Genomic DNA, 27,658 nt, shown 5'->3' on the forward strand with positions numbered 1-27,658 from the left:
GTTGTGGTGGTGCTGCACATCTGTAATCACAGCTCCGGGATGGGGGTGGAGGGGCACAGAGACAGGAGGATCCCTGGAGCTAGCCAGCCTCGCCAATCAGTGAGCTCTACCAGTGTTCTGCTACAGCATGGCTGTGCCCTCTCCCCACAGAATCACAGCCTGGCCACACTCAAGGTACATCTGTGTGTTCACAACCCCAGAGGCACCATGCAGCCGTGGATTTTGTCATATACACAGAGCAGGTTGAGTGTTGTGCATGTGAGCTCATTCTCTGGCCTTCATCCCTTCCCTGGAGGTTGGACTGTCTCTGGGCCCCAGTCCTGTGGTGTTAGGACTGAGCCCCATCCCGAGCCACCAAGGGAGCCACCACCTCATTAATCCAGGCTCGGGGTGTAGTGACTAGGGCTTAGGGAAAGCAAAGATACTCCTGTTACCCCCAAAATCCAATCCAAGCATGCAGCATCTCCACCCACGAGGAGGAATCAGTGTTTTCCTTATTCAGCCTTAGCTCTGGGGCTTTGTTTTTCTCACGTGTCATTTCTGAAACGTACCTCGGCTATCTTAAGTGACCTGACACCTCCTACTGCTCAGCATTTCCCATGTACCTTTTCCTTTATTACACTACTTCTTATAACATCCTCTGACATCTTTGATATGTCATAAGGAAGAACTGAGGTCCAGAGGAGTGACAGTGGCTAAAAAAATGTGTCCCAGTGGGATTTGACCTCAGCTGGGTCAGACTTGGTGTCTTTTGGCCGCGCCGAAAACCTAGTCTATCAGAAGTTGCTGGGCAGATGACTACCTCTCTTTGGCTGGTGCTGGCTGTCAGGAACGATAGCACTCATTTGTTACTGTACATAGTAGGTTCAGACCCAAGCAAAGAGCCTTTGAGTCCCAGGATCCCATTGGGTTGCCCTGCCCCACCCTGCCCTGCCCAGGCAGTGACTAGCTATTCCATCAGGCCCAGCCTGGGATGGCCTGCTGGATGTGGAGACCTGGTGGCCTTAGGGACCTCTGCCTTCCCTGTCTGGAATCTCCTGAAGTTCCCTTCTGAACCTCTCCAGACTGTGGCAGAGTCCCAGAGGGGCAGAGGAGAGAAGTTTTTCATGTAGTGACTTAACAGATGTTCCTGTGTTATCCCCCCCCCCCCAGATGGCTAGAAGCCCAGCAGTTGGCATCCCTGTCACTGCCATGTCCCAGGGGACCAACACGGGCTTGTGTCACAAGTCAATGCCTGCAGTTTGGGAAATTAGCAGCATTTATGGGTCTCCCAAGAGACCCTTGGCTTTTCAGCCAGTACTAGCAGTTTTCATTTGGGGACATTTCTGTCCCGTTTAGGGAGTTTGCCGGCGTGTGGGTAAGCCTGCAGCTGTCGAAGTGTTTTGAAATCCTCTTGTCATTTACACAGTGGGATCTAGGGATGCTAAAGACCCAGTGTTGAGCTGGACAGTCAGGTACACTCCATGGGGAACAGGCATGCCCTTGAGAGACACTCAGAAACACTGCTGCCTTCACTGCTGCAGATGACCCATGGTGAAGTCCAGGGGAACACAGGCGGCTGTGAGAACAGTACCCTGTGAGCATCTCATGTCAACCGGTGCCCAGGTCCAGGGCAGACCTGGACTCGAGGGGTAGACACTGGGAAAGGGGTGGACCTCCTTCTCCATGGCAGCCTCGCATCTGACAAGTGTGCCCTTAGAGCACTGGTGAAGACCCCTGGCGCCTTGACTTGGGGCCTTTTTCCTTCTCTGTTCCTAGTGGGTGTGTTTGCAAGACCCTGGCAGTCGGGCTCATCTTCCAGCTGAACCTCTCTCTCCTTTTTTTGCCTTGCAGTCGGAAAGACGTCCCTGATCACGAGGTTCATGTACGACAGCTTCGACAACACATACCAGGTGAGAGCCCCCGATTCCCACGCTCCACCCTCCCCCTCCCCTGCTTCCCGTCTCTGCCTGTGGCACCTGCCTGGGGACCGCTGCCAGCCTGCCTGCAGGGATTGTGGAGATGAGAGTGCGGCAACCTCAGGTTTCCAAGGCGTCTTCCTGCTTTGAAGGATACTGCAGGAAAGGATCTCAGACATTGGAAAGGAAACTTGTGTTTTAGGGAAAAAAAACCCTAAAAGCAGAGAGGGGATCTCTTGCTCTTTGCAGGCAGGTTGGAACCATTGCAATGCCCTGTGTGGTCAGGAGACTGGACGTAAGGACCTTGGTAGATCCTGGTTTAGGAATGGTGGTCTGGGCTCAGACACAGACCTGTAGGTGACCCTAAACCGAATTCAAGGTGGGCAGAGACATATCTGTTTGGCATCAGTGGTGGTGGAGGGGGTTATGCAAGTGAGCTTTCCTCACACAGAAAGCGTTTTGCCAAAGTTGTAACACTTGGACATTTCAACTACTCTTACATTATTTTTAAAGTATTGTTCCCCTCCCCCCTTAGGATATAGATAGTTAGTTCTCCAATTCATTTCTCTAGGCTGTGAGCCCTGTGGGATAAGGGTTCCCAGACATGTTAGTAGGCATTACTTGGAAAAGTGGGGTAGGGGGTGTGATTTCAAACAGCACTGGGCTGTTTAGACAGGAGAGTGCTCTCGGCAGAACTTTTCAGGGACCTTTCCCCAGCCCCGAGGGGTTTCAGTCTGCAGAGAGCAAATACAGCGTGTGTTTGAACGCGGACTCCCTTTGTCATCACATTGTCAAGGACAAGTATTTATAGCTTCGCTGGGGCAGCTGTGCCAGGACGTGGCTCCCCACTGCTGGGTGGGGAACAGCTCACTCTGCTCGCAGTTCTGTTTTCTTGTCAGTGTGTCCTAGCCCTGGATCAGTCACCCTTGTCTCAGATGCCCTCCAGGGACCCCCTGTAGTTTCCCCCACGTTCCCATAGCTCCACTCTGCAATGGGTGGACTGAAATCCTTTATCATGTGGACTCCAGAGGGATTGATTTTTGTGGGGAAGGGCAGGAGCCACTGGGTGTGTCTCAGTGGTGCGAAGGCACAGGGCTTCGGGACATTGGTGTTGACCGTGCTGTTACGTCCTCCCCCTAGCCAGGACTTTGCATCATTTTGGTATCACTGTGGGCAGAGGTGTGGCCACCCTAACAGGCTCCCTTCCTAAAGCCTTCCTTTGTGTTCTGTGTGTGTGCGCCCGTGCACATGCGCAACAGACTCATGTGGCTCCAGCTGGCCTTAGATCTTCTGAGTAGCTAAGGATGACCTTGACCTCTAGATCTTTCTGCCTGCACCACACCTGGCTACTACTTGATTATTTCTCCTTCTCCTTCTCCTTCTCCTTCTCCTTCTCCTTCTCCTTCTCCTTCTTCTTCTTCTTCTTCTTCTTCTTCTTCTTCTTCTTCTTCTTCTTCTTCTTCCTCTTTTCTGTTGACATCACATTGAAAGACACACTGACATTTTTAACAGTAGTCGACAGGTCACCTTTGAAAATTTGCCTCCCATGCTCCCTGCCGTCACTGTCATTGCCAACCCCTTGTCACTCAAGTCAGCCTTTACTCCCTCTGTGGTGGCACTGGCACAGCCTGAGCCCTGGCTCCTGGCATTCTCCCCACCCTGCTCTGCTGTGCTCTGCTCCAAAAATTCTTTCAATGCTCAAAGCTTGGGCCAAGTGTTTGCCCTGAGTACAGAGGCCCTGCCACTCGCATGAGCTCCTCCATGGCCTTTTGCCGGTAGCATGTTGTCCCTAAGGCTAGGTAGGCCCCTCAAATCTAGGGCTACTCCTCTGCCCTTCTGGTTTTTCACCTGTGTTTTGGGATGTGCCAAGCCCAGGATCTTGCCGGAGCCATCACTGTACAAGGCCTGGCCACAGATGGTGTCGCAGATGCCCACTGGCACGGTAGTGGCTGCTTGCTTCTAGTTCATTGGTGCCATCGGACTGAGAGCCTTCCAGCTCCATGTCATGCCGATTTGAGAGGGTTCACGGAACAAACCCTGCTCTCCCCATGCAAGACAGAATTGTTTTGCTTTGGTGTTTTGCAGATTCAGGTGGAAGTCCTTTTCATAAGCCTTTTAGAGTAGTAATGAGAGGCTGGGCTCCACTTTACAAGCATACACACACACACACACACACACACACACTCTCACATGCACACGCACTCGCGCACACACATGCGCACACATCTGTTTTCATGAATCCCCTGGAGACAGAAGAGGACATACTTTGTTATTTTGTTTTTCTTAGCATAGCAGCAGAGGTGTATGGGAAGTGGACAAAGCCCCCAGGGGCTCTAGGGGATAAAGTTTACTTCCTCGAAGGTTGCCCTACTGCACAGTGGCCATGCCAGTCACCCTCCCACCGATTTCCTCCCTGTTGCAGTAACCACTACAGCATGGCAGAGTCTAGATCCACTCAGTTCCCATGACAGTGCTCCCTCCTTCCCACCCATGTCTCCAGGCCCCCGAACTCTCCTACCATTCATTCGTTCTGACAATAGATAGTTGTGTGGTGTGGTGTATGGTCTGTTGAAAGGCAGCAGAAGAAAGCAGCCTAGCCAAAGAGCCTGGCCCACCTTCCTCAGGGCACATAGGGCGAGGGCCCACTCTCAGCCAGTTCCACCCTGGTCTGGAGCTGAGCTTGTGCAAGAGGCCCTGAAGGGCCACAATAAGGCCCTGAGTATGGGAGGTTGGGAGTCTTCCTCTGGGTTTCTCAGAAGATTCTGTCTGTGAGTCCAGGTGAGCTGCCGCTTTGCCAGCCCCGGGGACCATTGAGGAGTACATCTTCTTCCTCTGTTTACCTGGCAATTTTATACACACACACACACACACACACACACACACACACACACACACACACAAGAAAGCCCTGTAGGCCTTAGGAGGGTCAGCTGTGTGGAAGAGCCCTGATAACAGGAGGTGTGGTCTTCTGGAGGACTGCTGTCTAAGGTTAGAAAATCAACGCCTTGTGGGGCCTCTCGCTGCAAACTATTAGGGCATGGCCGGGAGCTCAGGGCTCAGCATTTCACAAAACTGAATCATGATGAGACCGAACTTAAGTCTGAGAGTGAGTAGCCCCGCCTAGAATTCACACCAGGGTACAAGTTAGAGAACAGCAGATCTAATGGGCTGGTCTCAGAGGACAGCTTCTGTGGTGGGAAAGTGTTTCAGACCCTGAAGGGGGTTCTTAGGAAGCTCTGGTCCTTTCTGCAGGCTCAGATCTCCTGAGGTCTCTTGCCTGCAGCTGATCCTCAAGCCTTGCCAGTCTGTTCTGCCCTAAGGCTTCCCATACTCACTTCTTGGAGCTGCCATAACAAATTACCACAAACTGAGTAGCTTCAAACAAAAGGAGTGTGTTTTGTCATCACTTTCCTGGGGGCCTGAGAGTTAAACAAATACAAGAGGGCTGTGCTGTTTTTAGAGATGCTAGGGCGGAATCTCCCCCTGCCTCGGGCAGCTCCTGGTGGCCTTACACGGCTTTGTTGTAGGGCTGCTAGAGTCCCATCTGGCCTTCCTCTTCCCAGGTCTGAGTAGGTATGGCCGAAGGGTCATGGATTGGTGTGGACACTCCTCTGGGCCCTTGAGGGGGATGCAGCATGCATCTCGACACTGGGGAGGAGTCTCTAGACACCTCACAGGATTGTATTCCTGTGTCCTGCCTTTTCCTGACTGTGTGCCCTCTCTGTGGCCACAGAGACTTCTCCCTGACACAGTCAGTAACTGGCCTCTTATCTGACAAGCTTTGCTTCCTCTTCAAGGTGAGTACACACACACACACACAGGCACACACAGGCACACACACACACAGGCACACATGCATGCACATACACACATACCACAACATACTATGAACATGCGTGCACACAGGTACACATACACAAATGCATACACACATATACGTATACACATGTACATAAACACATGCATACAAGCACACACACATGCATACACACGCACATACATACACACACACAATCCCTACGCCTCAGTCTTTGCTGGAAACCTGGGCACCCCCGAATACCTGCCCTACTTCTGCATGCACTCACTGCCCCCTCCATTGCGGCGGCATCGAATTCTCCTCATCTCCCATGAGCCCCACTCGTTTCTCCAGGAAGCCTCTCTGCCCACCCCCAGCAGCCATCCATCCCTGGCTTGTCTGGGCCCACACACCCAAGGGACCCCACCACTAACGCCCACCCCTTTCGCCATTGCTCACGGGCTCAGCCAGGGATGCAGCAGAGGAGGGGTAAACAGGCGAGGACTTGGACGACAGATGTGAAATTTGTTGTGATGCGAGAGCGCCATGACCACCCAGGGACAGGGTGGCTAGCTGCTTTCTGTGTTAGCGTTCTGAGGAACAGAGCCAATAAAATGTACACATAGTCATATATCTAATTACAGACCGCCAGCCATTCTTTATAGGGAGGAAAGTAACCACCGGATTGTGACAGTGAAAGGCCAAGTGACCTTGTGACCTGTGACCTTGGGAACCAGCATCGCCTCCTCCGGGGCACTAACTGGCCTTGATTGGCAGTGACCTGGCTCAGGATGTTTCCCAAAGGCTGTGGGATCCTCCCCAACAAAGCACCTACTTACAGGTCTGAATCTCTAGGTTTACCAGGCTCATTTGCATGTCAATTTGCATGACTTTACCCAGATACTTTCATCTGATGGTTGGTTATGCAAAGAGAGAACAGCAGAGCCATTGTCAAGGGCTTGTCATGCCCAGCTGCTTTCTGCCATTCAAGGCTGCTTCTCTCCAGCCCTGGGCTCAGGCCTGGCCAAGGCTCAGAGAAGATACACACAACTTGCCTTTTCATTCTCTTCCCCAGAAGAAATGCTGGAGTCAATTTATGCAAATTGCCATGCAGATTTCCTCAGTAGACTTTATTGCTGTATCTTGTCAGAATGTGGATGCAAAATTATATTTCATAATAAATGCACAGAGCCAAGAAGATTTCAACAAGTGCCATAGGGAACATCTTGCTTGGAGATGTCTGTGCCAGTGGAAGTTCTGTGCAGAGGAATGCACGAAACACGCCGTTATTTGAACCCCTGTTGATACTGTTTAGTACCACACTCCGAGGAAGATAAACGGGGGTTGGGGGGAAGAAATCTGTGCTTGTTAATATTCCTTGCATGTGTAAAAATAAAGCAGCTGCCATTTTTCACAGGCTGTGCTGCTTACAATCGCAAAGGAATAAATTAGCATTGCCAGGTTTGGCGGGGGTGGGGGAGTTCGTGTGTATCACAATACAGTACACCGTAGCCTTCTTCACCGGAGACACATCTGGAAATACAGGCAGAGTAGGCACAGCCTTTCCAGAGGATCACGGGGGTTTCTAGGCTGGCGGGAGACTCCCCAAGCACAGGTCTGTTGTTGCCTGTCTTGCTATTCCACCCCCTGTGGAGCAGCTGCCATCAGAAATGATTTATTCTATACCTCACAAGATTAAACAATGAGCAGGAAAGCTCCTAGACCATACAGTGGAAGAGGGGCGTTGCCTCTTCTCAGATCCACCTTGCTGAAGCCCTGGAGACACCAGTTCTTTGGGATGTTGATAAAGATGAGAGCTGAGGTTCCTAGGGGGAGGGCAGTTCGGTGGATGAGGAAAAATTCAGTTCCTTTTTCTCCAGTGCAGGACCTAACAGAGCCTCTAATGAGCCACTAGAGGCAGGGGAAGGAATTGTTTCTCCAGAGTACTAGCTCACACTTCACCTTCATCCTGAGCATAGACTCTGAGGGCCACATCACACACACAGACAGACACTGGACAGTCTCCATGGCTTGGCTCTGCGGGTTTGCTTGGAAGGCCCTGGGTCAATTGGTTGCTGGTAGCAATTGCTCATTTTCATTTATGTAGCGTAGAACAGAATAAAGTGCCCTCACAGAGTCTAACTCATTTGATCCAACAGTCCTTAAAGAGAACCCTGGTGTCTTCATTTGAGAGATGACCTGGTTGAGGCCTAGGGAAGCGATTCAGACTCCTTAGCTCAGTTTGTGGAGTCCAGTCTAAACCTTGGGTCCTCAGTATGGGACATGAGGGCACACACCTGTAATCCCTGGGAGGTAGGAACAGGAGGATGAGAAGTTCAAAGCCATCCTCGGCAACAAGTTAAAGGCCAGCTTGAGAGCAGGAGATATAACGGATCATTTCTCAATACAAGCAAACACAGTAACAACCATGAAAATCACACTGGTGCCCACTAGACACATGACCTGTTACCAGTGGCATAGCAGCTTCTCTGTCCTGAGTGGTTCTGATAGGCACACCCTGAGCGTGCTCCCTCTCCAGAGAACCTGTGAGGGCTCCTCATCACCTTGGCCTCAGAGCAGTGTGAAAACAAAACAAAACAAACAAAAAGCTCCGTGAGTGAAGTTACCAGGCTAAGTGTGGCAGAAACACTGCTTGGCGCTCTGCATTTGAGCCTGAGTTTCCTGGTGGCCACGGGGAATTGAAAGGAAACTCTCGTGGTTCTTGTAACTAGACGAAGCTTTGAAGTTTGCGTTGTGATCAGATGTTGCCTACCACGTGAACAAACCCGCAGCGCCCACAGGCCCGTGTGTTTGAATGCTTGGTCTCCAGCAGATGGGGATGCTTCAGGAAGAGGTGGGACCTAGCAAGGAGGTGGGTCTCTGTGGGGAAGGCAGCACGCACTGTGGCCTGGCTCCAGTTCCGGCATGAGCTCTCCGCTTCCTGATCCACTGTGGTGGAAACAGCCTCACACTCCCACCTGCCATGAGCGGAGCTGGTCTTACCACCAGGATGGACCGTAGCCCCCAGCAGCCAAAGTAGAACCTTCCTCCGTTGAGTTCTTCCTGTCAGGTGTTCTGTCTCAGCCACGGAAAAGTCGCTAATATTGAGGGTTCCTGGGGCCCGCCTACGGAGACGTACGTGACTTGGCAGGTAGAGTGGCTGGCTGGTAGTGTGAGCATCGAGGCAGAGACTCCTCACGTGGCAGTCTGAGCTTCTGACTTCACAAAGCCTCCAAAGCGTGCTGCCTGTCTGTTTGTCTCACTTCCTGCCAGCAACCATTTTGTAGTGTGTGGACAAACGTCTGAGGGCCATGGTCCCCACGTGGCCTCTGAGGTGACACAGGCCAGAGCCTGTTAGGGCCACACTGAATAGCAATTAAACAGTGCTGTCAGACAGAGCCCAGGAGCCCAACTTGCTGGGCTCTGGTCATGCCAGCTCATGCCCTCTGGGAATGCCCGTCAGTCTGGATCTAGCTCCATGGCTCTCCACTTAGACAACATGGTGGCCAAGCAGCAGAGAGAGAGAGAAAGAGAGAGAGAGAGAGAGGAGACATATAAGCAGGGGCCTGGGAAAGGACACACACCTAGTGACTGCCTTCCTCCAACTAGCCCCATCTCGTACTCCTTACTGTTTTCTAATAATGCCCTGTCTTACGAACCCATCAAAAGGTTGCTCCATTGATCAGGACAGAGCCCCCATTGATCCCCAGCCTGTGGCACTATTTTGAGAGGCATCTTTAAGTGGTGGGGTTCTGTCTGGTAGAGGTAAGTCCCTGGGGGCAGGCCTTTGAAGACTGTACCCAACCCCTACTTCCTGTATTGCTCTCTGCTTCCCCGGCTGCTGTGACATGAGCAGCTTTAGCCACGTTCTGCTACTACCACGATATCCTGCCCAACCAGGTGGGGCCCAGCAACTGTGGACTGAGCTCTTGGAAACTGTAAGCCGGGAGAAAGTCCGCCCATTGTTGAGTTCTTGCTTCTGTTGGGTGTTTTGGTTGCAGTGATCCAAGTGTATACACTAAGGAGTCAACAAACTTAGCCATCACACAGCCCACAAAGCTCGTCTTTATGTCCTCACCCATGTGCTAGCAGCGGAGAAGATGCTAGCTCACTATGACACTCTGGAAAAGTCTCTTCTCCGAACCTCTGGTTCATCACCTGATGAGCAAAGATGTGTTTTCACACACGTAAGCCACTCCACTTGTTAAAACCTTGCCTCCACTAGAGAGGAATTTTAATTCAGAACACGGTTGTTCTGGCAAGAAAGCACATCCAAAAACCTTCTAGGTCTGTGTGATCTGGCTGGAACACAAACAAGCCTTTAGTCCAGAAGATAGGCATGCAGATCTGAGTTCGAGGCCAGCCTGGTATAGCTCAAGTTTCAGGTAAAGAAAAGCTTAGGTCCAGGCATGGTGGTACATGCCTTTAATCCCAAACAATGAAGTTAACTATTAGTTTGTAGAAGGAAGCACCCATGTTTGAAAGTGATGTTTAATTGAGTAGCACAAGAAAGTGATGAATCAGAGAAAGATTTGACAGGATAGGATACACCCAACTCTCACAAAAAGAGAGAGAAAAGGGAAGCTACTTAATGGCAATGCAGAGAGAGAGGAGGCAGTTTTACAAGGAGAGTTTTAGAGAAAGAGGTTGAATGAGAACAAGCTAAACACGGGTGAAGATAAAACAAGCCAGAGAATGAGAAGGAGCCAAATTGGGAAAAATTGCTGAAATTAATTTGATACTAAGCAGAGCAATTCAGAGGCCAAGAGAAAAGCCAGATTCACTAAGTCAGTTGGTAGAGGGGTTTGAGCCAGAACAGCTGAGTTGAACCAGCCAGCCCAGAGCTCAGAAAGAACAAAAAAAGGTGAGCTTATTAAGCAGTAAATCTCAGAGGCTGAAAACATTCTAGACCTAAGTTAGATTGTAGGAGGCTGGAAGCTTCCAGGACTAGGCCTATGTTAGCAGAGGCAATAAGCCTCCCAGACAACTGACACAGGAGAATAAGAGCCCTTTCACACTTCGCCATGCAGCCTCTCTGTACCTCTCAACATCCACCAAGTCCAACCTGTCCTCAAGTGTCACCCACACGTGTCCCTCACTCTGGAGCCTACTCTTTCCCCTTCCCCATATTCCAGACATGCGCAACAAATTTCTGTGCGTCTCTCTTGCATTTGTCCCATCTGCTAACCAGAATGGTTTCTAGAGGGCCGACTATTTAGGAAGTCCTTCTGAGTTCTCACCTCATCCAGTTCCCTGGCTTCACCATTCCTCTTCTGAAGTCGCTACACCAGCCATTGGCCCCAACCAGTCTCCATTTCTGAAGAAATGGTGGCTTCATATTTCAGGATGCTGTCATCTACAACCCTCCCCTACCTTTACCCGTGACTGTGTAGTGACCCTCTCATGTCCCCCTTGGTCCTTCCAGAGGATCCCCAGTTCCTATTAACATCGGTTCCTTACAGGCTGAGGAACTTCTTTTTAACATGGACTCTTTGCTCCCATCCATTTAAAAATGTCTTTAGTTTGTCTGCACTTGAAGGACATTTCTTCTGGATTTGAAATTCCAACTCTACTTGCTATCTGTTGTCATTGTCATCCCTGTTGCTGTGCCCTTGGGTACCATCGTGTCATTTTCCTTCCACTGCCCTCAAGAGTTTATCTTTTGTTTGGTACTCATTGATCTGATTCTGATTTTCAAAAAATTGTGCGCGAGCGAGCGAGCGAGCGCGTGTGTGTGTGTGTGTGTGTGTGTGTGTGTGTGTGTGTGTGTGCCCGTGAGTGTGTTGCATGCCATGGAACCTGTGTGGACATCAGAGGACAACTTATAGAGTTGGTTTTCCCCTTTCCTACCATGGGGGTTCCCGGATCAAACCGAGGTGGTCAGGCATGGTGGCAGGCACCTTTACCTGCTGAGCCATCGTGCTGGTCCAAATCTGTGTCTTTATTATGAACATAATTTTCTTTCTGTATTTCAGCGTGATAATATTGGCTGTTTTAAAATATTTCTTCCTGCTTTTAACGTCTTGAACCAACTCGACTGATCTTCATTTATTTATTTTTCTCATGGATGGCTTACATTTTCCTCTCGCCTCATCGGTCTACTCGCCTGGGATTGTAGCATGCACGCACGTTTTGTGCCTGAACGCTCTGCGGCACTGAGCACTGCTGGTTCTTTGTTTCCACAGTTGTATGGACCCTGATTCTCGGCTCTGTCCTTCCGTGCCGGGCAGCAACGACATGTCTGTCTGGACTTGTGTTTGTTCTGTCTTGTTTCCGACCTCAAGCAGGTTGCTTGGGGTCTTCTGGGGCCATTCAGAGTTGGACAGCGTTTATATGCAGACTTCACAGACCTGTTTCTATGGCTTTCCTATGTCTAGGATTTTCTAAACTTCTTGTCAGCTGTGGTGGCTTTGCATTCTGCCCTCTAAGTTTCCAGTCAGTGTGACTGTGGGTTTCTTTACCCCTCGACTGCAGCTGGCGCCACCACTGGTGAGAAGTCATAAAGCAATAAGAAACTCACTCAGTGCGCCTCTTTAGGTGAGTGCTGACTCATTCTAGCTTTTGCCTGCACTTCCCTGTGCCTTCACTCATCTGTTTGTTCCAGTCGGTTCAGAGTTAGTAATAGTAATCGTCAGGAGGGTTAGACAACTCTGGCATGATGACAACCAGAATTCCCCTTACTCCCTCTGGGGTGTGTCTCCCCAAACCTCCCATCCTCCACTTCTCCCAAGCCTCTGCCTACTGGAAAGGCTCTGTGCACTAAGAGCTTACATATTCACTCTGCATTTCCATAAGACACCAAGCAAGCGTCCTGCTGCTCTGGACCCTCAGAGCCCTTCTGCGCTCGCCCTTCCTCGCTGTGACTGACAATTTTTGTGAGCACCCTCTCCACAAAGTCGGGAGCTCTTTAGGGGCAGGGATCAGGGGTTCATACAACACACAGTAGGCACTCAAGAGTGAAGTGGCTTGATTGTTAATTATCGACACTATCTGCCACAAAGAAGCTACCCAGGGAAGACCAAGGCCACCTTTTCTGAGAAGCCTGGACTTCCTGGGAGAGACAGGCTCCAGCTGACAGTGGTGTGGGGCCAGCAGCTGTGACTTGTGCCTAGAAAATAGACAGTGCCCAGGAGCTAGAAATGTTCTGGTCATGGAGACCCAGGCAAGTCTGTCTTTCAAGCCCTTTCCCTTCTGTATTTGAGGGCTTGCTTTATTTACTTCTATTAAAATGCAAATGAACTCCCTCTTAAGTGGGCTCTGCTGAGCTGTTATGGCAGTGATTACCACTGTCTGACAGTAGGGAGCCAGACAGAATGTGACACCAGGGAAAGGCAGTGACAGCTTCAAGGCACAGCGACAGCTTCGGAAATGGACTTCTGGAAGCAGAAGTATAGCTCAATAGCCCGTAGCAGAGACTTTGATATCATGGAGACCTAGATTCAGATCCCAACTCCGCTGCCCAGCTCGTGTGTCCTTGCTTCTGAGTGAACCTGATTTTTTTTTTCCCCTGTGCATCACAACTCCACAACTAGTGTCATCCCCTCTCCCTCACCCCCCATTTTCAATCTGTGGCCCCTGGAGTTCACAGCCTCCTCAGGCCTGGATCACAGCACAGAATAGTCATTTACACATGTCACTGAGCACGCGAACGATCTGAGAGCTTGTCTGAAGTTCAGATTCCCAGATTGACACCAGAGCCTATGTTTGTGCCTACCTGAGTAGGTTCAGGAATCTCTGTTCTTTTTGGGTTTTTCGAGACAGAGTTTCTCTGTGTGTAGTCTTGGCTGTCCTGGAACTCACTCTGTAGACCAGGCTAGCCTCAAACTCATGGAGATCCAACTGCCTCTGCCTCCAGAGTGCTGGGGTTAAAAGCGTGCACCGCCACCACCAGCTAGGAATCTCAATGTTTAAAAGCTAAAGTGCGTGATCAGCAGACCATATGCTGACAATTCCCATATCATTGACCAGTGGCAGAGATTAGTCAGTCCTAGACCTTTCCAGTTTGGCAGAGAAAGTATTGAATAATCTTTGTGCCGGCCTGAGAGCTCAGAATGTGATTTGCAGAGGAGAAGCATCTCAAATTCTGAAGAAACACTGGCCATAGAGGAGCATGTCATGGGAGAGACAGCATCTGAAAAGAGACACACAAAGTGCCAACGGAGGGGCCTGCAAGCTGACTCAGTGGGTAAAGATGCTTGCTGCGAAGCCTGATGACCTGAGTTCAATCCCCAGACACACATGGTGGAAGGAGAGAACCAGCTCCTGCAAATTGTCCTGTGACCTCCACACAAAATCCATGGCATGCATGCACGCATGCACGGATGCACAAACACGTACAAAATAAATTAAATAAATAAAGGCAAAGTAACATGTGAATTCAAAACAGCACTATTCCTTGGTATGAAGTCAATCTTTGGAAGAGGAATATGAGGCCACGAAAAGCCAGCGGTGGGCCCTGAACAGTCAGCCGCAAGCTTTTAGACTTTCCTTAGAGCAGCAGGGAGGAATGGAGTCAGGAGGACATTAGATCCTCTGGAAGAAGAGCACCCTATGGGTGCTAGGAACTGAACCTGGGTCCTCTGCAAGAGCAGTGAGTGCTCCTAACTGTGGAGCCACCTCTCCACACCCCTAACGTTCCTAGTTTTAAACTCAGAAAAATAACCTCGCCCGTTGCATAAAGATCACCTATGAGTGTTGCAGACAGCGAGGCTAGGGACGATGCTGTTGAGGTTACTCGCGTGAGAAGGTCAGTCTGAACTAGGAAGTGGTGGTAAGAAGGGGATGGAGACAGGGCCAGGTAACACTGCAAGAGACAGCACCGTGTAGTCTGTTGTCTCTGCCTTTCCCCATCCCTGTCTTGATATTCAGAGTGTCCTCAGATTTGTTGAAACTCATCTACACATGTATTTCTGTTTCATTTTGTTTTTTCCCTTTTCTTTTGAAGCATACCTCCTTGTATCATCTGGGGGTCTATTCCTGTTGAGGTCCCCCCCCCGATTATGATTCAGATTTCTTCCTTACATACCTTGTCTAGTTTTATGGGCACCATGACTTAAAATGCAGGTTCTGCCCAGTTCTCTTTGCTTCCCCCAGAGACTGTAATCCCTCCGTCACTCACCAGTTCGTGGTCACTCTCCAGTGCTTACAGGTTGTCATTTCTTGAATTTTTCTATAAGTCAGAATAGTCTGATACGGTCTGCTCAGCTATTAACAAAGGCAAAACTTTGAAATAGGAGTCCAAGAGAAATGATGGCTCAGACACCCAGAGGCGACACCTGCACCTTGTCGCCGTCATGCTCGCTCTGAGAAAGTAGGCAGTAGCTAAGCGGCCTGGCTGGTTGGAGAATTCTATTTTTTTTTCTTATGTTTTTGCAATCAAGTTACCTGACAGAAGTGATTTACGGAACGAAAGATTTATTTTGACTCACAGTTTCAGAAGAATCCAGCCCTTCGTGGCAGGGAGCGCACGGCAGAGTTCGAGGCTGTGCCAGCACATGGTGGCCGCCCCTCACATCACAGCAGGCCATGAAGCAGAGAGAGCAAGGACCACGTGTGACCCAGTGTACATGCCAAACACCCACCTAAGTGTCCTGTCTCCACTACCTCCCAGAGGTCCCAAACCCTCTCCAAGTAGTACCACCAGCTGGGGAAACAGATATTCAAAACCTAAGCCTGTGAGAGATGCTGTAATATCCCATCCTGGTTGCCAGAGGCTCATGGCCATCTTGTAATACAAAGACACATTCATTCCAACCTCAGGAGGCCTCCTAGTCTCAGTGTTGACCAAAAGTCTAAGTCCTAAGTCTGAGTCTCTCCTGAGACTCGAAACGGCCTCTCAGTTGCAGGCCCCTGTAAAGTAAGAAGAATGCTTTCAAGGTTAGACAAAAGCAGTACCAGCACCCAGCAGGGAAAACATTAAATCTTGTAGCTCCAGGTCCAGAATCTGGGGCACGTTGTTCAGTCTCACTTTAAGGCGTGCTTTAAAAACCTAGGTGGAAGTCTCTGTGGTCCCTTTCTGCTTTCTGCTCTTGCTTTCTGCCCACCTGAAAAACAGCAGCAGGTGGAGAAGCCCAAAGTCTGCTGCCAGCTTAGATCATGGCTGCCTTGACCTCTTGAGTACCCCAGTGGCTGAAATCAGAACCCAGAAGACCATTTCCTTCGGTGACCCTTTTCCATCAGACACCCCGGCGACTCTTCAAAACGCAGTCTCCTTTCGCAGGAAACTGTTTCAGGCGAGTCTCCAGTTGTTTTACACCCTGGAGCCTTCGGAGGATGGGGACAGGTTCTCAGGGCGCCTGTTCTGCTGTCCCCAGTGTCAGCTGTGTGGCTCCTCAAGATGCTGATGACTTTACCAGCAGTACCCTGCCTTGCCTACAACCTCCCGCATCCACAGCCTCAAACATCTTCACCTTCGTCTCAGGGACCAGTCCTACATCTTAAAAATGCTTCTCTTCATTTTGCTCCTGAGTCTCAGCCATAAACCTAGTTAAATTAAGGAGCTGAGTACAACCATGCCGCAGGCTGAACACCAAGCTGCCTTGCATTTTCTCCATTCCGTTTGAAATCCACCCCACTTAAAATTCCAGGTAATGGGTAGAATGTAAATAAAATTCTTTATCAGTGGCCTCTAGAGTCCAAATTGAAGTCAGGTCCTTGTCCCTACCTGAGACCCCATGACTAGAGTCTCTGCCGGCATGTGATTCTTGCCAGCATTCCGATCCCCCCAAGTTCTCACCAAAGTGCTGAGTCTAGAGCCTCAGAGTCCACATCTTTAGACTCTTCCAAATTCTTCTCGCAAGCCAGTTTCAAAGGCTTATAAACCACCCAGTCAGATCACCTATAGGAATGTTGCCCCTTGGCTGGGGCAAAGTTCTGTACTTGTTACTTCTGCATTGTTCCAGTAGAAACAACCTAAAGGAAGAAAGACGTATTTTTCCTATGTTTTTCAGAAGGCTTCAAGTCTATTCCAGCAATAGCAGTATGCGGCAGTGGCACCCCACATCGCTGAGGCTTCTCAGGAAGGAGGGGGGCAGAGTCTGTGTGTAATCTTCAAAGCCCACCCCTACCCAACTACTTCCACCAGGCAGACCCCATTCGGAGAGGTTCCACGGCCTTCCAAGTTAACGCCGCCGCCGCCAGCCGGAGAGCAAGCATTCAAAGCGTGAACCTCTAGGTTCAGATTCTTAATAAGTGGCCAGAGCAGGTCTTAGAGAGTGACAGCTACAAGATTAGGGCCTGCTCTTACATAGTAGCTTGAAGATCAGGCGGAGTGGGAGAGAGCTTGGTCCCTCTCAGCGTTGATTTTTCTCATTGCCATCTCTTTGGCCAGGCTGTTGCTGTGAGGCTTAATAGAGACACAGTATGTAGTCCAGCGAGTGTCTGCGATGATGGAAACCACTGGGCTGTGCATTGCTGTGGCTTGATCCAGTGGCACGACGCCTTGTTGTTATCTGATGACCTCTCTCCGCTCCAAAGCAGCGAAGTGTCTTACATGGGCGCTCAAGGAGGGAAAAAGGATTGTCACCTTCACAGTTATTATGAGTAACATCCCTGTCACCACCCAGGTGCCGACCTTTGGGGGATATGATTTTCCACGGCCCTTCACTCTGTTGATTAAGGTTAGTTCCGCTGCGTGGACAGAAGCGGCTTGAACAAAATAGAAAATGAAGTCTCTCTTGCACAGAAGGGCAGGTGTAGGCAGGCCAAGTGCTGACGAGGTGCCTCTTCACAGTCAGGGAGTCGGCTCTGGTGAGCCATTATCACCCTCCCCACCAGTCTGCCTCCCAAGCAGTGGGAAAGGGGCCGGGTGGCGTGCACCAACCCACAAAGGATTCACCTCAGATGGTCATCACCTTCACATCTTTAGATCAGAACTCAGCCACCCTGCAGCCGAGGATGCTGGGAAACATGGCCTTCCACTGGGGCAGCCACAAGCTCAACTGCATTTTTCTAATTCTGTATTAGGGAATGCTCTGACCCTGAGCCCAGGCATCTGGTTTTGGTTCAGGGGTCTCACTAAAGGAGTCTGGTGCCCCCGGTGGCACATGGAGAAGTTGGAATTTACACCTGCTTGGCACACTTCTTAAGGTTCTGAGTAAACATGGAGCTGTCAGTCCACTCACTGAGATGAAAATGTGCGCTCTCTTGGGAATGAGGCCTTGTCTGAAAACACGCATCGGTTTTAGACTTGGCCTCCATGCTATGCTGGACAGGATACTGCATAGCTGAGCTAGTGATGCCAGCTTTTCAGCATGGATTCTTCCAGCTCTGAAAGGACTGGCAAGGTCACAGGACGTGAGCCACTCTTGTCTTCTTATTCCCACAGTCATGACCAGATTGGGATGCCTCTGTAGGGTGTGTGTGTAGAGCTCTTGAGTTGTGGAGTGAGTTGCACATTCATTCTAGAATGAGATGGCATTTGACACTTTTTGAATTCCTGGGACCAGATACCTGGGAAGCAGCAACAAGAAAGAAAGGACTTGTGTTGGTTCAGTCTGAGAAGGGCTTACCGTCATCATGGTGAAGATCAGGAGCATAAGGCTGCTGGTTATGCTATAGCCACAGTCTGGAAGGAGAGAGTATTGAACGTAGTTTGTTTTTGGTTGCTGTGATAAAAATGTCAACCAGAACCAACTTGGTAGGAAAAGGTTTATTTGGCTTATGCTTCTACGTCATAGTCCCGTCATAGTCCGTCACTAACGGAAGTCAGCCAAGAACTCAGGCAGGAACCTGGAGGCAGGAGCTGATGCACTGCAATGGAGGACCATTGCTTACTGTCGTTCTCCTCCTGGCTTGCTCAGCCTGCTTTCTTACAGCACTTAGGACCACATTCCCAGAGAAAACATCACCCACAGTGGGCTGGGCCTTCCCACATCAGCCATGAATCAAGAAAATGCCCCTCCCCCCAAAACATGTCCGCAGGCCAGTCTAGTCTGGGGGAGGTCGTTGAGATTCCCTCCTCCCAGGTGACTCTAGTTCATACCAAGTTGACAAAAACAAACAAACCAAAAAACCTAACCAACACAAAGAGGAAAAAGGTGTGTGTTGAAGGGAGAGTAGGGAGTAGAGGAGGGAAGGGAAGGGAATTCTGGGTGTCTCAGTTTCTCCATTTCATTCAGTCTGGGACCCCAGCCTGTGGTCTGGGTGCTGCTCACATTCCGAGCAGGTCTTCCCTGCTCACTTAGCTTCTCTAGACTTGCCCTCACAGACAGCCCAAAGTTGTGTCTCCCGGGTGATACTAAATCAGGTTGACAGAGATCTCTGTATTTACACTGAAGTCTTTCCTTGGTGTCTCTTTTGTATTCACTGCAGTTCTTCACATGATGGAACATTTTGAACTTTTTTCTTTCAAAGATTTTTTTTTTTTCTTAAATAAAGTCTCATACTCACGGTCCTCATTCCCCTACCTCAACAATGCTGGTACTACAGGCATGCCATCATGCATATCGATCTCAAAGAGTTCTTTCTTCTAAGTTCGTAACTGTTAACAGTTTATTATACAAAATATAAGCACATGTACTAGAGAAAGCAAAAATTGCCCATGGTACAACTGTTCAATCAGATATCAGTATATAACGTATTCTCTTCATCTTAGACTCTGAGAAAACATGAACCCATCTAGCTACTTCAGTTGGTCAAGTTGGGAATCCAGCTACACACAAAATGCTTTATACGGAGCCTTTTTCACTGGTTGAAGGTTCCCGCAAACCTTTACGTATTTTACAAGAAGGTGACTCTGGGCAGGGGTAGAGCACACGGCTGAAGCCATGCCCTGGGTGTCTAGCTGTGCCTGAGGCTTTGTTATTACTTAGTGGTGTGAGCTTCATAGTCATACTGACAGTATCGTGGCTCTTGCTTACAGACACTATGTGCAGGTAAGGACCAGAAAAGTGGGGGTTGCCTGCCAGGACAGAAGAGGCACTGAGGTGGTACAGGGCATGTGTGGCAGCCCTTGACTTGGCAGGAGGAGGAGAAAAAGCTCTTTGGGTTTTCTGATAGGACATTACCGAGGCTGGTCCACAGTACGCCCACCCAAGGCGAGCCACCACAGTGCGATCTGTTCCCATGCAGTGGCAAGCTCCACCTCTTCCCCAGCCTCCCCACTCCAAGAACAATGGTGAACCCAAGTTCAAGTTCAAGGATGAGGCCGTGGAGGCTCAGGGGATGCTGGGGAACTCCACTTGGGGGTTGTTCCTGGGGAGTCTCTCTTGCCGGCCCCGTGCTCTCTCGCTCTTCCTGGAGCATTTTTCTATAGAATGTTCTCTGAAAACAGAAACAAACCCATAGTTCGCTCAAGCTCCTTCCTCAAAGAAGAATGTTGGCGGCCAGCAGGAGGAGAGGCTTGGCTTGAGTGTCCCCTCTTCTGTCTGTGCCACTCCCTGGGACCCCTGGCCTTTCGGCTCCTTTGTACGAGTCCTTTCCGTTTTGACCTCCCTGTGCTTGCTGTTCTTTAACAGGCCACCATCGGGATTGACTTTTTGTCAAAAACCATGTACTTGGAAGACCGTACGGTGAGTACCTTGCTCTTAGAACTGGAAGGACAAGGAGGGCGTTGTCGGGCTTATCCCCTGGGGCCCTCAGTTGGACACCCTTAGGAGTCTCTGCCCAGACCAGGATGGAGCTGGCAGTGCCAGCATCAGAAGGTCTGGGCCTCCAACTCCCTCCACCAGGAGGGCTCCGCTCCTCTGCTGATGCCTTTGTCCTGGCCCTGTAGGTTCGACTGCAACTCTGGGACACTGCCGGGCAAGAGAGGTTCCGCAGTCTGATCCCCAGCTACATCCGAGACTCCACAGTGGCTGTGGTGGTATATGACATCACTAGTAAGTAGGGGTCTGTGTTGGAAGGAGGGGGCTCTTGGGGCCCAGCGTGACCCTAACCAGACCTGTGTGTGTGTGTGGATATGTGCACAGGTATGAGCTCAGTATGTGTGTGTTGGACCATAGTGTCATCAGTGTCCTTCAGACTCCTGTGACAGATATGACTGCACAAGACAGGGTTGGTCCTGCTCAGGGCAGGGTCCATCTGTATAGAGGGGACTCAGATGCTCACAAGGTCAGCTGTCTGTATCCTGCCTGGCTGTCATGTGTGGTGCCATCTCTCTTCAGGGATGCCTTGTGGGCAACCCCTCTTGCATACAAGGTTCTTTAAAGGGCTGCACAGACTCAGTGGGGCCCCGGAGGTTAGGGCAGGCCTTATGCAGAAGTTCCATCTAAGACCACCCCCCAAATCTAAAGCAATGGTTTTCAACCTGTGGGTGGTGACCTTTTGGGAACCAAATGACCTTTTCACAGTGATCACACATCAGATACCCTGTCTATCAGATATTTACATTAATAACAGTAGCAAAATTAATTACAGCGATGAATTTGTTACTGTGGCAACAGAATAATTTTAATGGTTGGACATCTGGCTGATCTTGTTAGAGGGTCACAGCATTAGGAAGGTTTTAGTCATATAAGATGCTACGAGGATCCTGAAATCACACAGGGTAGGGGCACGGCTCACTCATTGCTCTCTTCTGCCCTGCCCTCCTGTCTGCCTCTTCCCTGACTACATGTACCCCCCAGTGAGGTGGGAGCTACATCCTAAAGGAGCTGTGTCAGGCTGGGGAGAGCAGTCACCTGGCCCCCTCTAGGTGCTGAGCTTGGGTGTCACGGTGTGTGTGAGTCTTCTGAGGGAGCTGCCGCCGCCCACAGATGACTTGCTTCTGGATTTATGTGCCTCTGAGGTGCCCCCCCCCCCGCAGGGTTACAGGTTCTCTTCCCAAGCCCACCTGGGCTTCCTCAGACTCCCTTGAACATCCCTTCGGTGGGACTCCATTTCCTAGGGACCAATGTGTCCTCCCTTCACTGGTCCGTAGCTCAGCCAGGCCCTGAATTCTTTCTTTCCGCCCTCTGCCGTGAGCTTCAGATCAGCTCTGACTCCTGTCTGGCCTCCGCAGACACTGTTCTGTGAAGAAAGTGCGACAACCTACCTTTCCAGATACGGTGACTTCTCTCCCTAGGGTGGCCGAGCAGTGCTGGTGGCTCTTTAGGACCGCAGGGCAGGACTGGCTTCCCTGTATAGCCCCAGCCTAACTGGTATGTGGAGATTGGCATCTAGGTGCACGGCCTCCTGAGGGGGCCTTCATTCACACTCTGCCCCTACTTTCTGCCTCCAGATCTGAATTCCTTCCAGCAGACTTCTAAATGGATTGATGACGTCAGGACAGAGAGGGGCAGTGACGTGATCATCATGCTTGTGGGCAACAAGACGGATCTGGCTGACAAGAGGTAGGCGGGCTCCGGACCGTGGAGGCACTACGACTAGCAGGACCATGCTTCCTTGCCCCTCCGTGGCTACTCCTGCCCAGGAGGCCGGAAAGGAAAGGAACGGCAACGCTTGCCTCCATAGGCTCAGGAGCACCAACATGCCTGACAGACTCCATTCTGGGGAGGCAGACTCAGGAGGATCAGAAGTTCAATGTCATTCTTTGCTACATCACAAATTCAAGGACAGCCTGGGCTACATAGGACCTGCCTTAAAAAGTGTGTGTGTATGTGTGTGTGGGGGGTGCCTTGCTTCCTAGTTCAGAAGACATGGAAGAAATATGGAAAGGGGTTAGGGTCCTCTGTGCCCAGGTGCCACCTTTTTACTAGGCAGACTATGGCTGGCACCCTGGCAAGGACCCCTGGGCAGGAAGCCTGTCTTCAGGGCTGACCAATGGGCCACTGGCAGGCTCCTTCTGCCCTGCCCCCGGTTCTTTATCTCGGGTGGCCTCCTCCATTCCTGCCAGGCGTTGCCTCCCTGCCACCTGACCTTTCCCGCTCTCCTTCACTTGCAGGCAGATAACCATCGAGGAAGGGGAACAGCGGGCCAAAGAACTGAGCGTTATGTTCATTGAGACCAGCGCGAAGACCGGCTACAACGTGAAGCAGGTGAGGACACACCTGGCCCGCTCAGGGCTGGAAGCCCTCGCCTGGGACCTTCCATGTTCCGGGTGGGCCACTGATTAGGTTGGGGCAGCCAACGGGTACATAAGCCTATAACTCCAAGCAGCAGGGATGGCTGCTCAAGCAGGTGGCATGAAGGGAGCACACAGCTTGGGAGCCACGCAGACACTGTCGGTCACTAGTCTCCACAGCCATGATCAGGTGTGGGTCCCGATAGCAGCGTGTGTGAAGGAAGGCCCAGCCTGGCTGAGAAGACTGCGGTTCCTAGCATCTCACTTCGCTTCGAATGAGAATGCAAGCTATTGAATCTGATCAGCATGTTTCCGTCTTGTGTTTGGCGAGACCTCAGGGCCATGAAGGGCAGTTCAGAAACGGAGCGGAGAGGCTCCCCTTGGCAGTTGGGAATCGTGGGAGGGAGGAGGGGCAGAACTGGGGCTGGAGTAGTCGTGTTTCGCTGCGATCCACGGAGCCGGGGTAGTTCATGGGCAGAGCTTGGCAGCTCAGCCGTCCCGGGCTTAAGGCAATGTCGCCCGTATTCTGACTGCTCACTCATCTGTAGCCTGATCCTCAGCGATGGGCACGGTCAGCCAGGCTCAGTGTCAGCAGTGAGTGCTGTGACTCTCCCACTGACAGCACTTCACACGGTGTGACAGGCATCCTGAACGTCACAGGGCCGACCTCAGCTTCCCACTGGCTGGTAGACTCACCGCTAATCCTGCTGCTTAGTATGTTCGTAAGGAGACACGGGTGTCAGCATGGCACAGATGTATGATCCTTTTCTATTTGGGAAGCTTCACCCAGGACCGGAAGGTTTCCTTTATGATCCCTGTAACTGGCTTCGTACCTGAATGAGTCCACAGGTTTCAGCACACTGGGAAAGGGATCCGAGGCTCACGCAGGGCCAAGAGCCCCTTACCTTGGAGCAGGAAGGGGGCGGAGGCAAGGAAGGAGGGCATTGTAGGCAGGGCTGATGGGAGGAGAGGCCTGGCAGCAGGGTGCCTGCAGGAAGGGACTCTGAGCAAGGGGCGCGGCTTGATGTGGCATCTCCCGTGACCTTCAATTTCCCAGGCACACCAGGCAAACCTGAGCACCTGTTGGCCTTTGGGAGATAGTGATGGCTCGCGCCATGTTGATGGTGCTGTTGGCTGCAGTCTGTGACAGGAGCTAGAAGGGACAGAGTAGTAGGGGCACTGTGGCCATATTAGAGAGACCCCACAGTGCCCAACTGGAGGGCCATCAACTCCATTCCTCCCAGCCCTGTTTTGGCCTCCATGAGTATCAGATGGGAGCCTAACGCCCTCCCCTCAGGATGTCTCGGGGATGAAGAGAGGAGGAGGATAGGGCTGCTGTTCTTTGGGTCTGATGACATCATAGGAAATGGAAGCAGAGGACAACATCAGGCATCCATAGAGCAGGAGGCCAAGGACAGGCTGGTCCCCTCTGCCATCCTGGAATGATCCGGAATCAGGGTTTGAGCAGGAGTTAAAGGTGGCCAGTTTGAGCCACTATCACAAATAACCACAGGTAGCTTACAGACAACAGAAAATGGATTTCTCCTTGCTCGGAAGGCTGAGGAGTCCAAGATGAAGGTGCTGGTGGATTCACTGTCTCGTGGCCTCTGTTCCCGTGTAATTGGCACCTTCTAGGCGTTTCTTCACACGAAAGGAACTCGAGGGCTCCCTCAGCTTCGCTGTAAATGTGTTAGTCCCCGTCAGGAGGGCTCCTCAAGGCAACATCCCCTTACACCACTTTTCTGGGAGTTAGTCTCTGTTCTTGGTTTGTTTGTTTGGTCTGGTTTTTGGTTTTTCAAGACAGGGTTTCTCAGTATAGCCCTGGCCGACCTGGGACTCGCTCTGTAGACCAGGCTGGCCTCGAACTCACAGAGATCCACCTGCCTCTGTCTCTCAAGTGTTGGTATTGAAGGTGTGTACCACCACTGCCCAGCCAGGAGTTAGGTTTTAACATATGAGCTTGGGGAGACCCAGACATCCAGCCTGGAATCTTCTGTGCCCCTGGCTTCTGCCTGCCTCGTTACTTGTAAGATGTCACCTCTGCCAGTGTCCGCCTGTTAGGTGCCCGCTGCTGCCTCCTGTTCTCCTGCACTCTCACTAACACAAGAACTTACGCTCCGCACGCTTCCCCTACCCTCGCTTTCTCATAAACACAGAGAATCGTGACATTCACAATACCGCACAAACACCTCTCCACTTGCATGCTTACACATACAGACACGCGCACACACACTTTCTACACCCACTCTACAAACAAAATCACACACCGCACATACCACATCCACACAAACCCACAGTCTCATGGTGGCCTTCTCATATCCCTCACAGTGGCTGTGGTCCTGGCTCCCAGGATCTGGCTGCCTCAGTGTCCTTGGGGAGAGTCATTTATCTTACGTCGAGTCAGAAAGTGGTCTTTTACGCCTAGTCCTCATGTGAGGGTGAGGGACAAAGCCCACTGGAGGGCCTGCTCCCCGAGGCCTACATTATTTCCATACTAGGGTGGGTTCCTTGAAGTCAATGACCCCTGCTGACTTCCCGTGGGCCAGCCTACCTGTTGGAGAAGCCACAGCTTTGCTGTGCGGGTAGGCATGTCATGTGTGTGCATGTGTGGACCTGTATTTGTGTGCTGGCGTTCGTGGGCATGCATGTAGTTACACCTGTGGGGGCCAGAGGTTAACCTCTGATGTCATTTCTCCGCTGTCATCCACCTTGTGTTTTTGAGACAGGGTCTTTCATTTTACCCAGAATGCATCAGTTCAGCCAGGCCGTCTGGCCGGTGAGTCCTTGGGAACCTACCGGTCTCTGTCACCTCACCGCTCAGATTACAAGCGTGTGCGGCTATACCCAGCTTTTTACATGGATTCTGGGGGTTGAAATCGGGCCCTCATGCTTGTGTGGCAAGCACGTTATTGGCAGACCATCTCTCTAGCCCCCGTTCCCTCTACCTGCAAGCATCCTGAGACCCTCTAGGACCAGCATTGTGAGGGGCAATGGTGACAGCAGAGGACGTAGAGCAGGCCTGCCTGCACTCCAGGGCACAGTCGAGGGGCAGACGGGCCGTCGATGCCCACGATCCATACACATGAAGAGAGTGGTGCAGGGGGAGACGAGGAGAGGGAAGGCGGGGGGCTGGGTGGGCCTCACTCTACCTCTCCTGCCTGCAGCTCTTCCGACGTGTGGCATCGGCTCTGCCCGGCATGGAGAATGTCCAGGAGAAAAGCAAAGAAGGGAGTATCCTTTTCCTGTAATACGTGAGTGAGAAAATGGCTCCCCAAGTCCGTGAACCACTTAGTCCTCTATGTCCCCCCTGCTCTATGGAAAAAGCTTGCACAGCACTTCCACCATACAGCTGATAACCTAGCTTACACCGAATGCTGAATGTGGGGTTCACAGAGGTACCCGAAGGCACATTGTATGTAACCTAGGGAATTAGAAATTTGCATTGAGGCCCCCTTCACATATATTCCTGTTCCATCCTGGGGTGTTGTCTCTCAGCGGGCACCTGGGAGAACGAGACAGGAAGCAGGTAGGTGAGTGAGGATGTTGCCCTCAGGCAGGCTTTCTTTGAAGCTAGTCAGATGCCTGAGCAGAAACCGACCTGCGGAGTCAAGAAGAGAGCAATACCAATAGGAAGGCAAGAGGTGTGGTGACCCCCCCCCCCGCTGTGCCCACCCTGAGGGACAGATAGCCTGCCTTTATCCCCACCACTCCAAACGCAAATTCGACCTGCCAGGGTAAGTGGTGGCCATTCATTCGTGTTCTCCCAGAGGCCCAGGTGGGACTCCATGCTGAACCAACAGTCAGGTCACATGACTCCCACTTCAGGGTGATGACTAACCCAGCATCCTGGTGTACCCAGCATCTCGCCCAGCTTTAGGGAGAAGAGCACTGGACAGATAGCAAAGTAGATCCCACGGGGCAATCTGTTAGCCCAGCTGTGGGGTGCCCCCATCTGGCAGATGCAGCCATGGCACTCCCCGGGCGCTCAATGGCTGGAGCCTCCTATGAGGCAAGACTAGAAGAGCCTGGAACGAACCCCCAGACAGCCCAGCGGGGAGCAGGTGGAAGCAGCTGCCACTCAGGCTCAGCTGGGATGTGGAGCTAGCGTTTCTGTTTACTGATGGCTCAAACCCAGATGTTTTGAGGTGTTCCTGGGGTCATGCTTGGGATTGCATTATGATATGATATGTGAAAGGTTCCCACATGGCTTTGCTCCCTCATGGTGACGACCAGGGTAGCTGTGTGGGTATAGAGCTTTCTTCACCTCCACCCTGCACAGGAAGCCTCCCCAGGGCCATTTTAGCAGCTTCCCTAGCTCTCGCTCTCTCAACAGAGTCAGGCTAAGGGACCAGAATGATAGAGGAGCTACATACAGCCCTTTGCTGTTTCCACACACACAGGGCTCTCCTTTCTGGAGCAAGGGTTTCATGTGACAAACAATGGCGGTGATTGGCAGTAACTGTGTGTCCTACAGAGTGTTGGGATTAAGCTTTGGGGTGTGAGCCAAGGTGTACTGCTTGCAACCACGCCACACCACACAACAGATCCCACACAAGAGGTTCATTGGAGAAGGGAGGTGAAAGGCCTTCTTGGCGTGGGGACATGAGAAAGAGACAAAGGGAGGCAGAGAGAGAGAGAGAGAGAGACTAGGAGATGGAGAGAACAAACAACGCCCCCCCTCACCCACACACACAGATTCCGGGGAGGGAATTCCAACCTTAAAATGTGTGTGTGTCACCTAGGGAAGTCATGTATCTCGTAGGAACAGTGGAAATAAATGCACCACACCTGGCGGCAACAGGAGCTAATGTAAGCTGTTGGCACTGAGTCGCTGAAGGGCAGTCTGGTGGAGCACCGGGTTTATAATAGTCCTCCTCTTTGATTATTACAAAAGGTGAGGAATAGGAAGGGGTGATAGGGAGGCAGGAATGAAGGCACTCTTTAAATTGCTTCCTTCTGTCTGGAGACATCAGCGTCCTTGGGAACCCAGGAGAGCTGGAGTGCCGGCCAAGTCCTGGGTGA

The 27,658-nt window shown here is 51.3% G+C and overlaps 1 protein-coding gene across 1 annotated transcript in view; it reads left to right on the plus strand.

Annotated features, from left to right (window-relative positions):
- The window catches only part of Rab6b (RAB6B, member RAS oncogene family), a 61,646-nt gene that overhangs the window by 24,656 nt on the left and 9,332 nt on the right, over window positions 1–27,658 (plus strand). The window contains exons 2-7 of the mRNA XM_055629854.1: window positions 1,834–1,892; window positions 20,151–20,204; window positions 20,408–20,513; window positions 21,854–21,965; window positions 22,517–22,610; window positions 25,801–25,867. Of these exons, the coding sequence (XP_055485829.1) occupies window positions 1,834–1,892; window positions 20,151–20,204; window positions 20,408–20,513; window positions 21,854–21,965; window positions 22,517–22,610; window positions 25,801–25,867 (492 nt within the window). The remainder of the gene's footprint in view (window positions 1–1,833; window positions 1,893–20,150; window positions 20,205–20,407; window positions 20,514–21,853; window positions 21,966–22,516; window positions 22,611–25,800; window positions 25,868–27,658) is intronic.

The sequence above is a fragment of the Psammomys obesus genome, unplaced genomic scaffold, assembly GCF_907164565.1.
Source record: "Psammomys obesus unplaced genomic scaffold, mPsaObe1.curated_primary_1811, whole genome shotgun sequence".
NCBI lineage: Eukaryota > Metazoa > Chordata > Mammalia > Rodentia > Muridae > Psammomys > Psammomys obesus.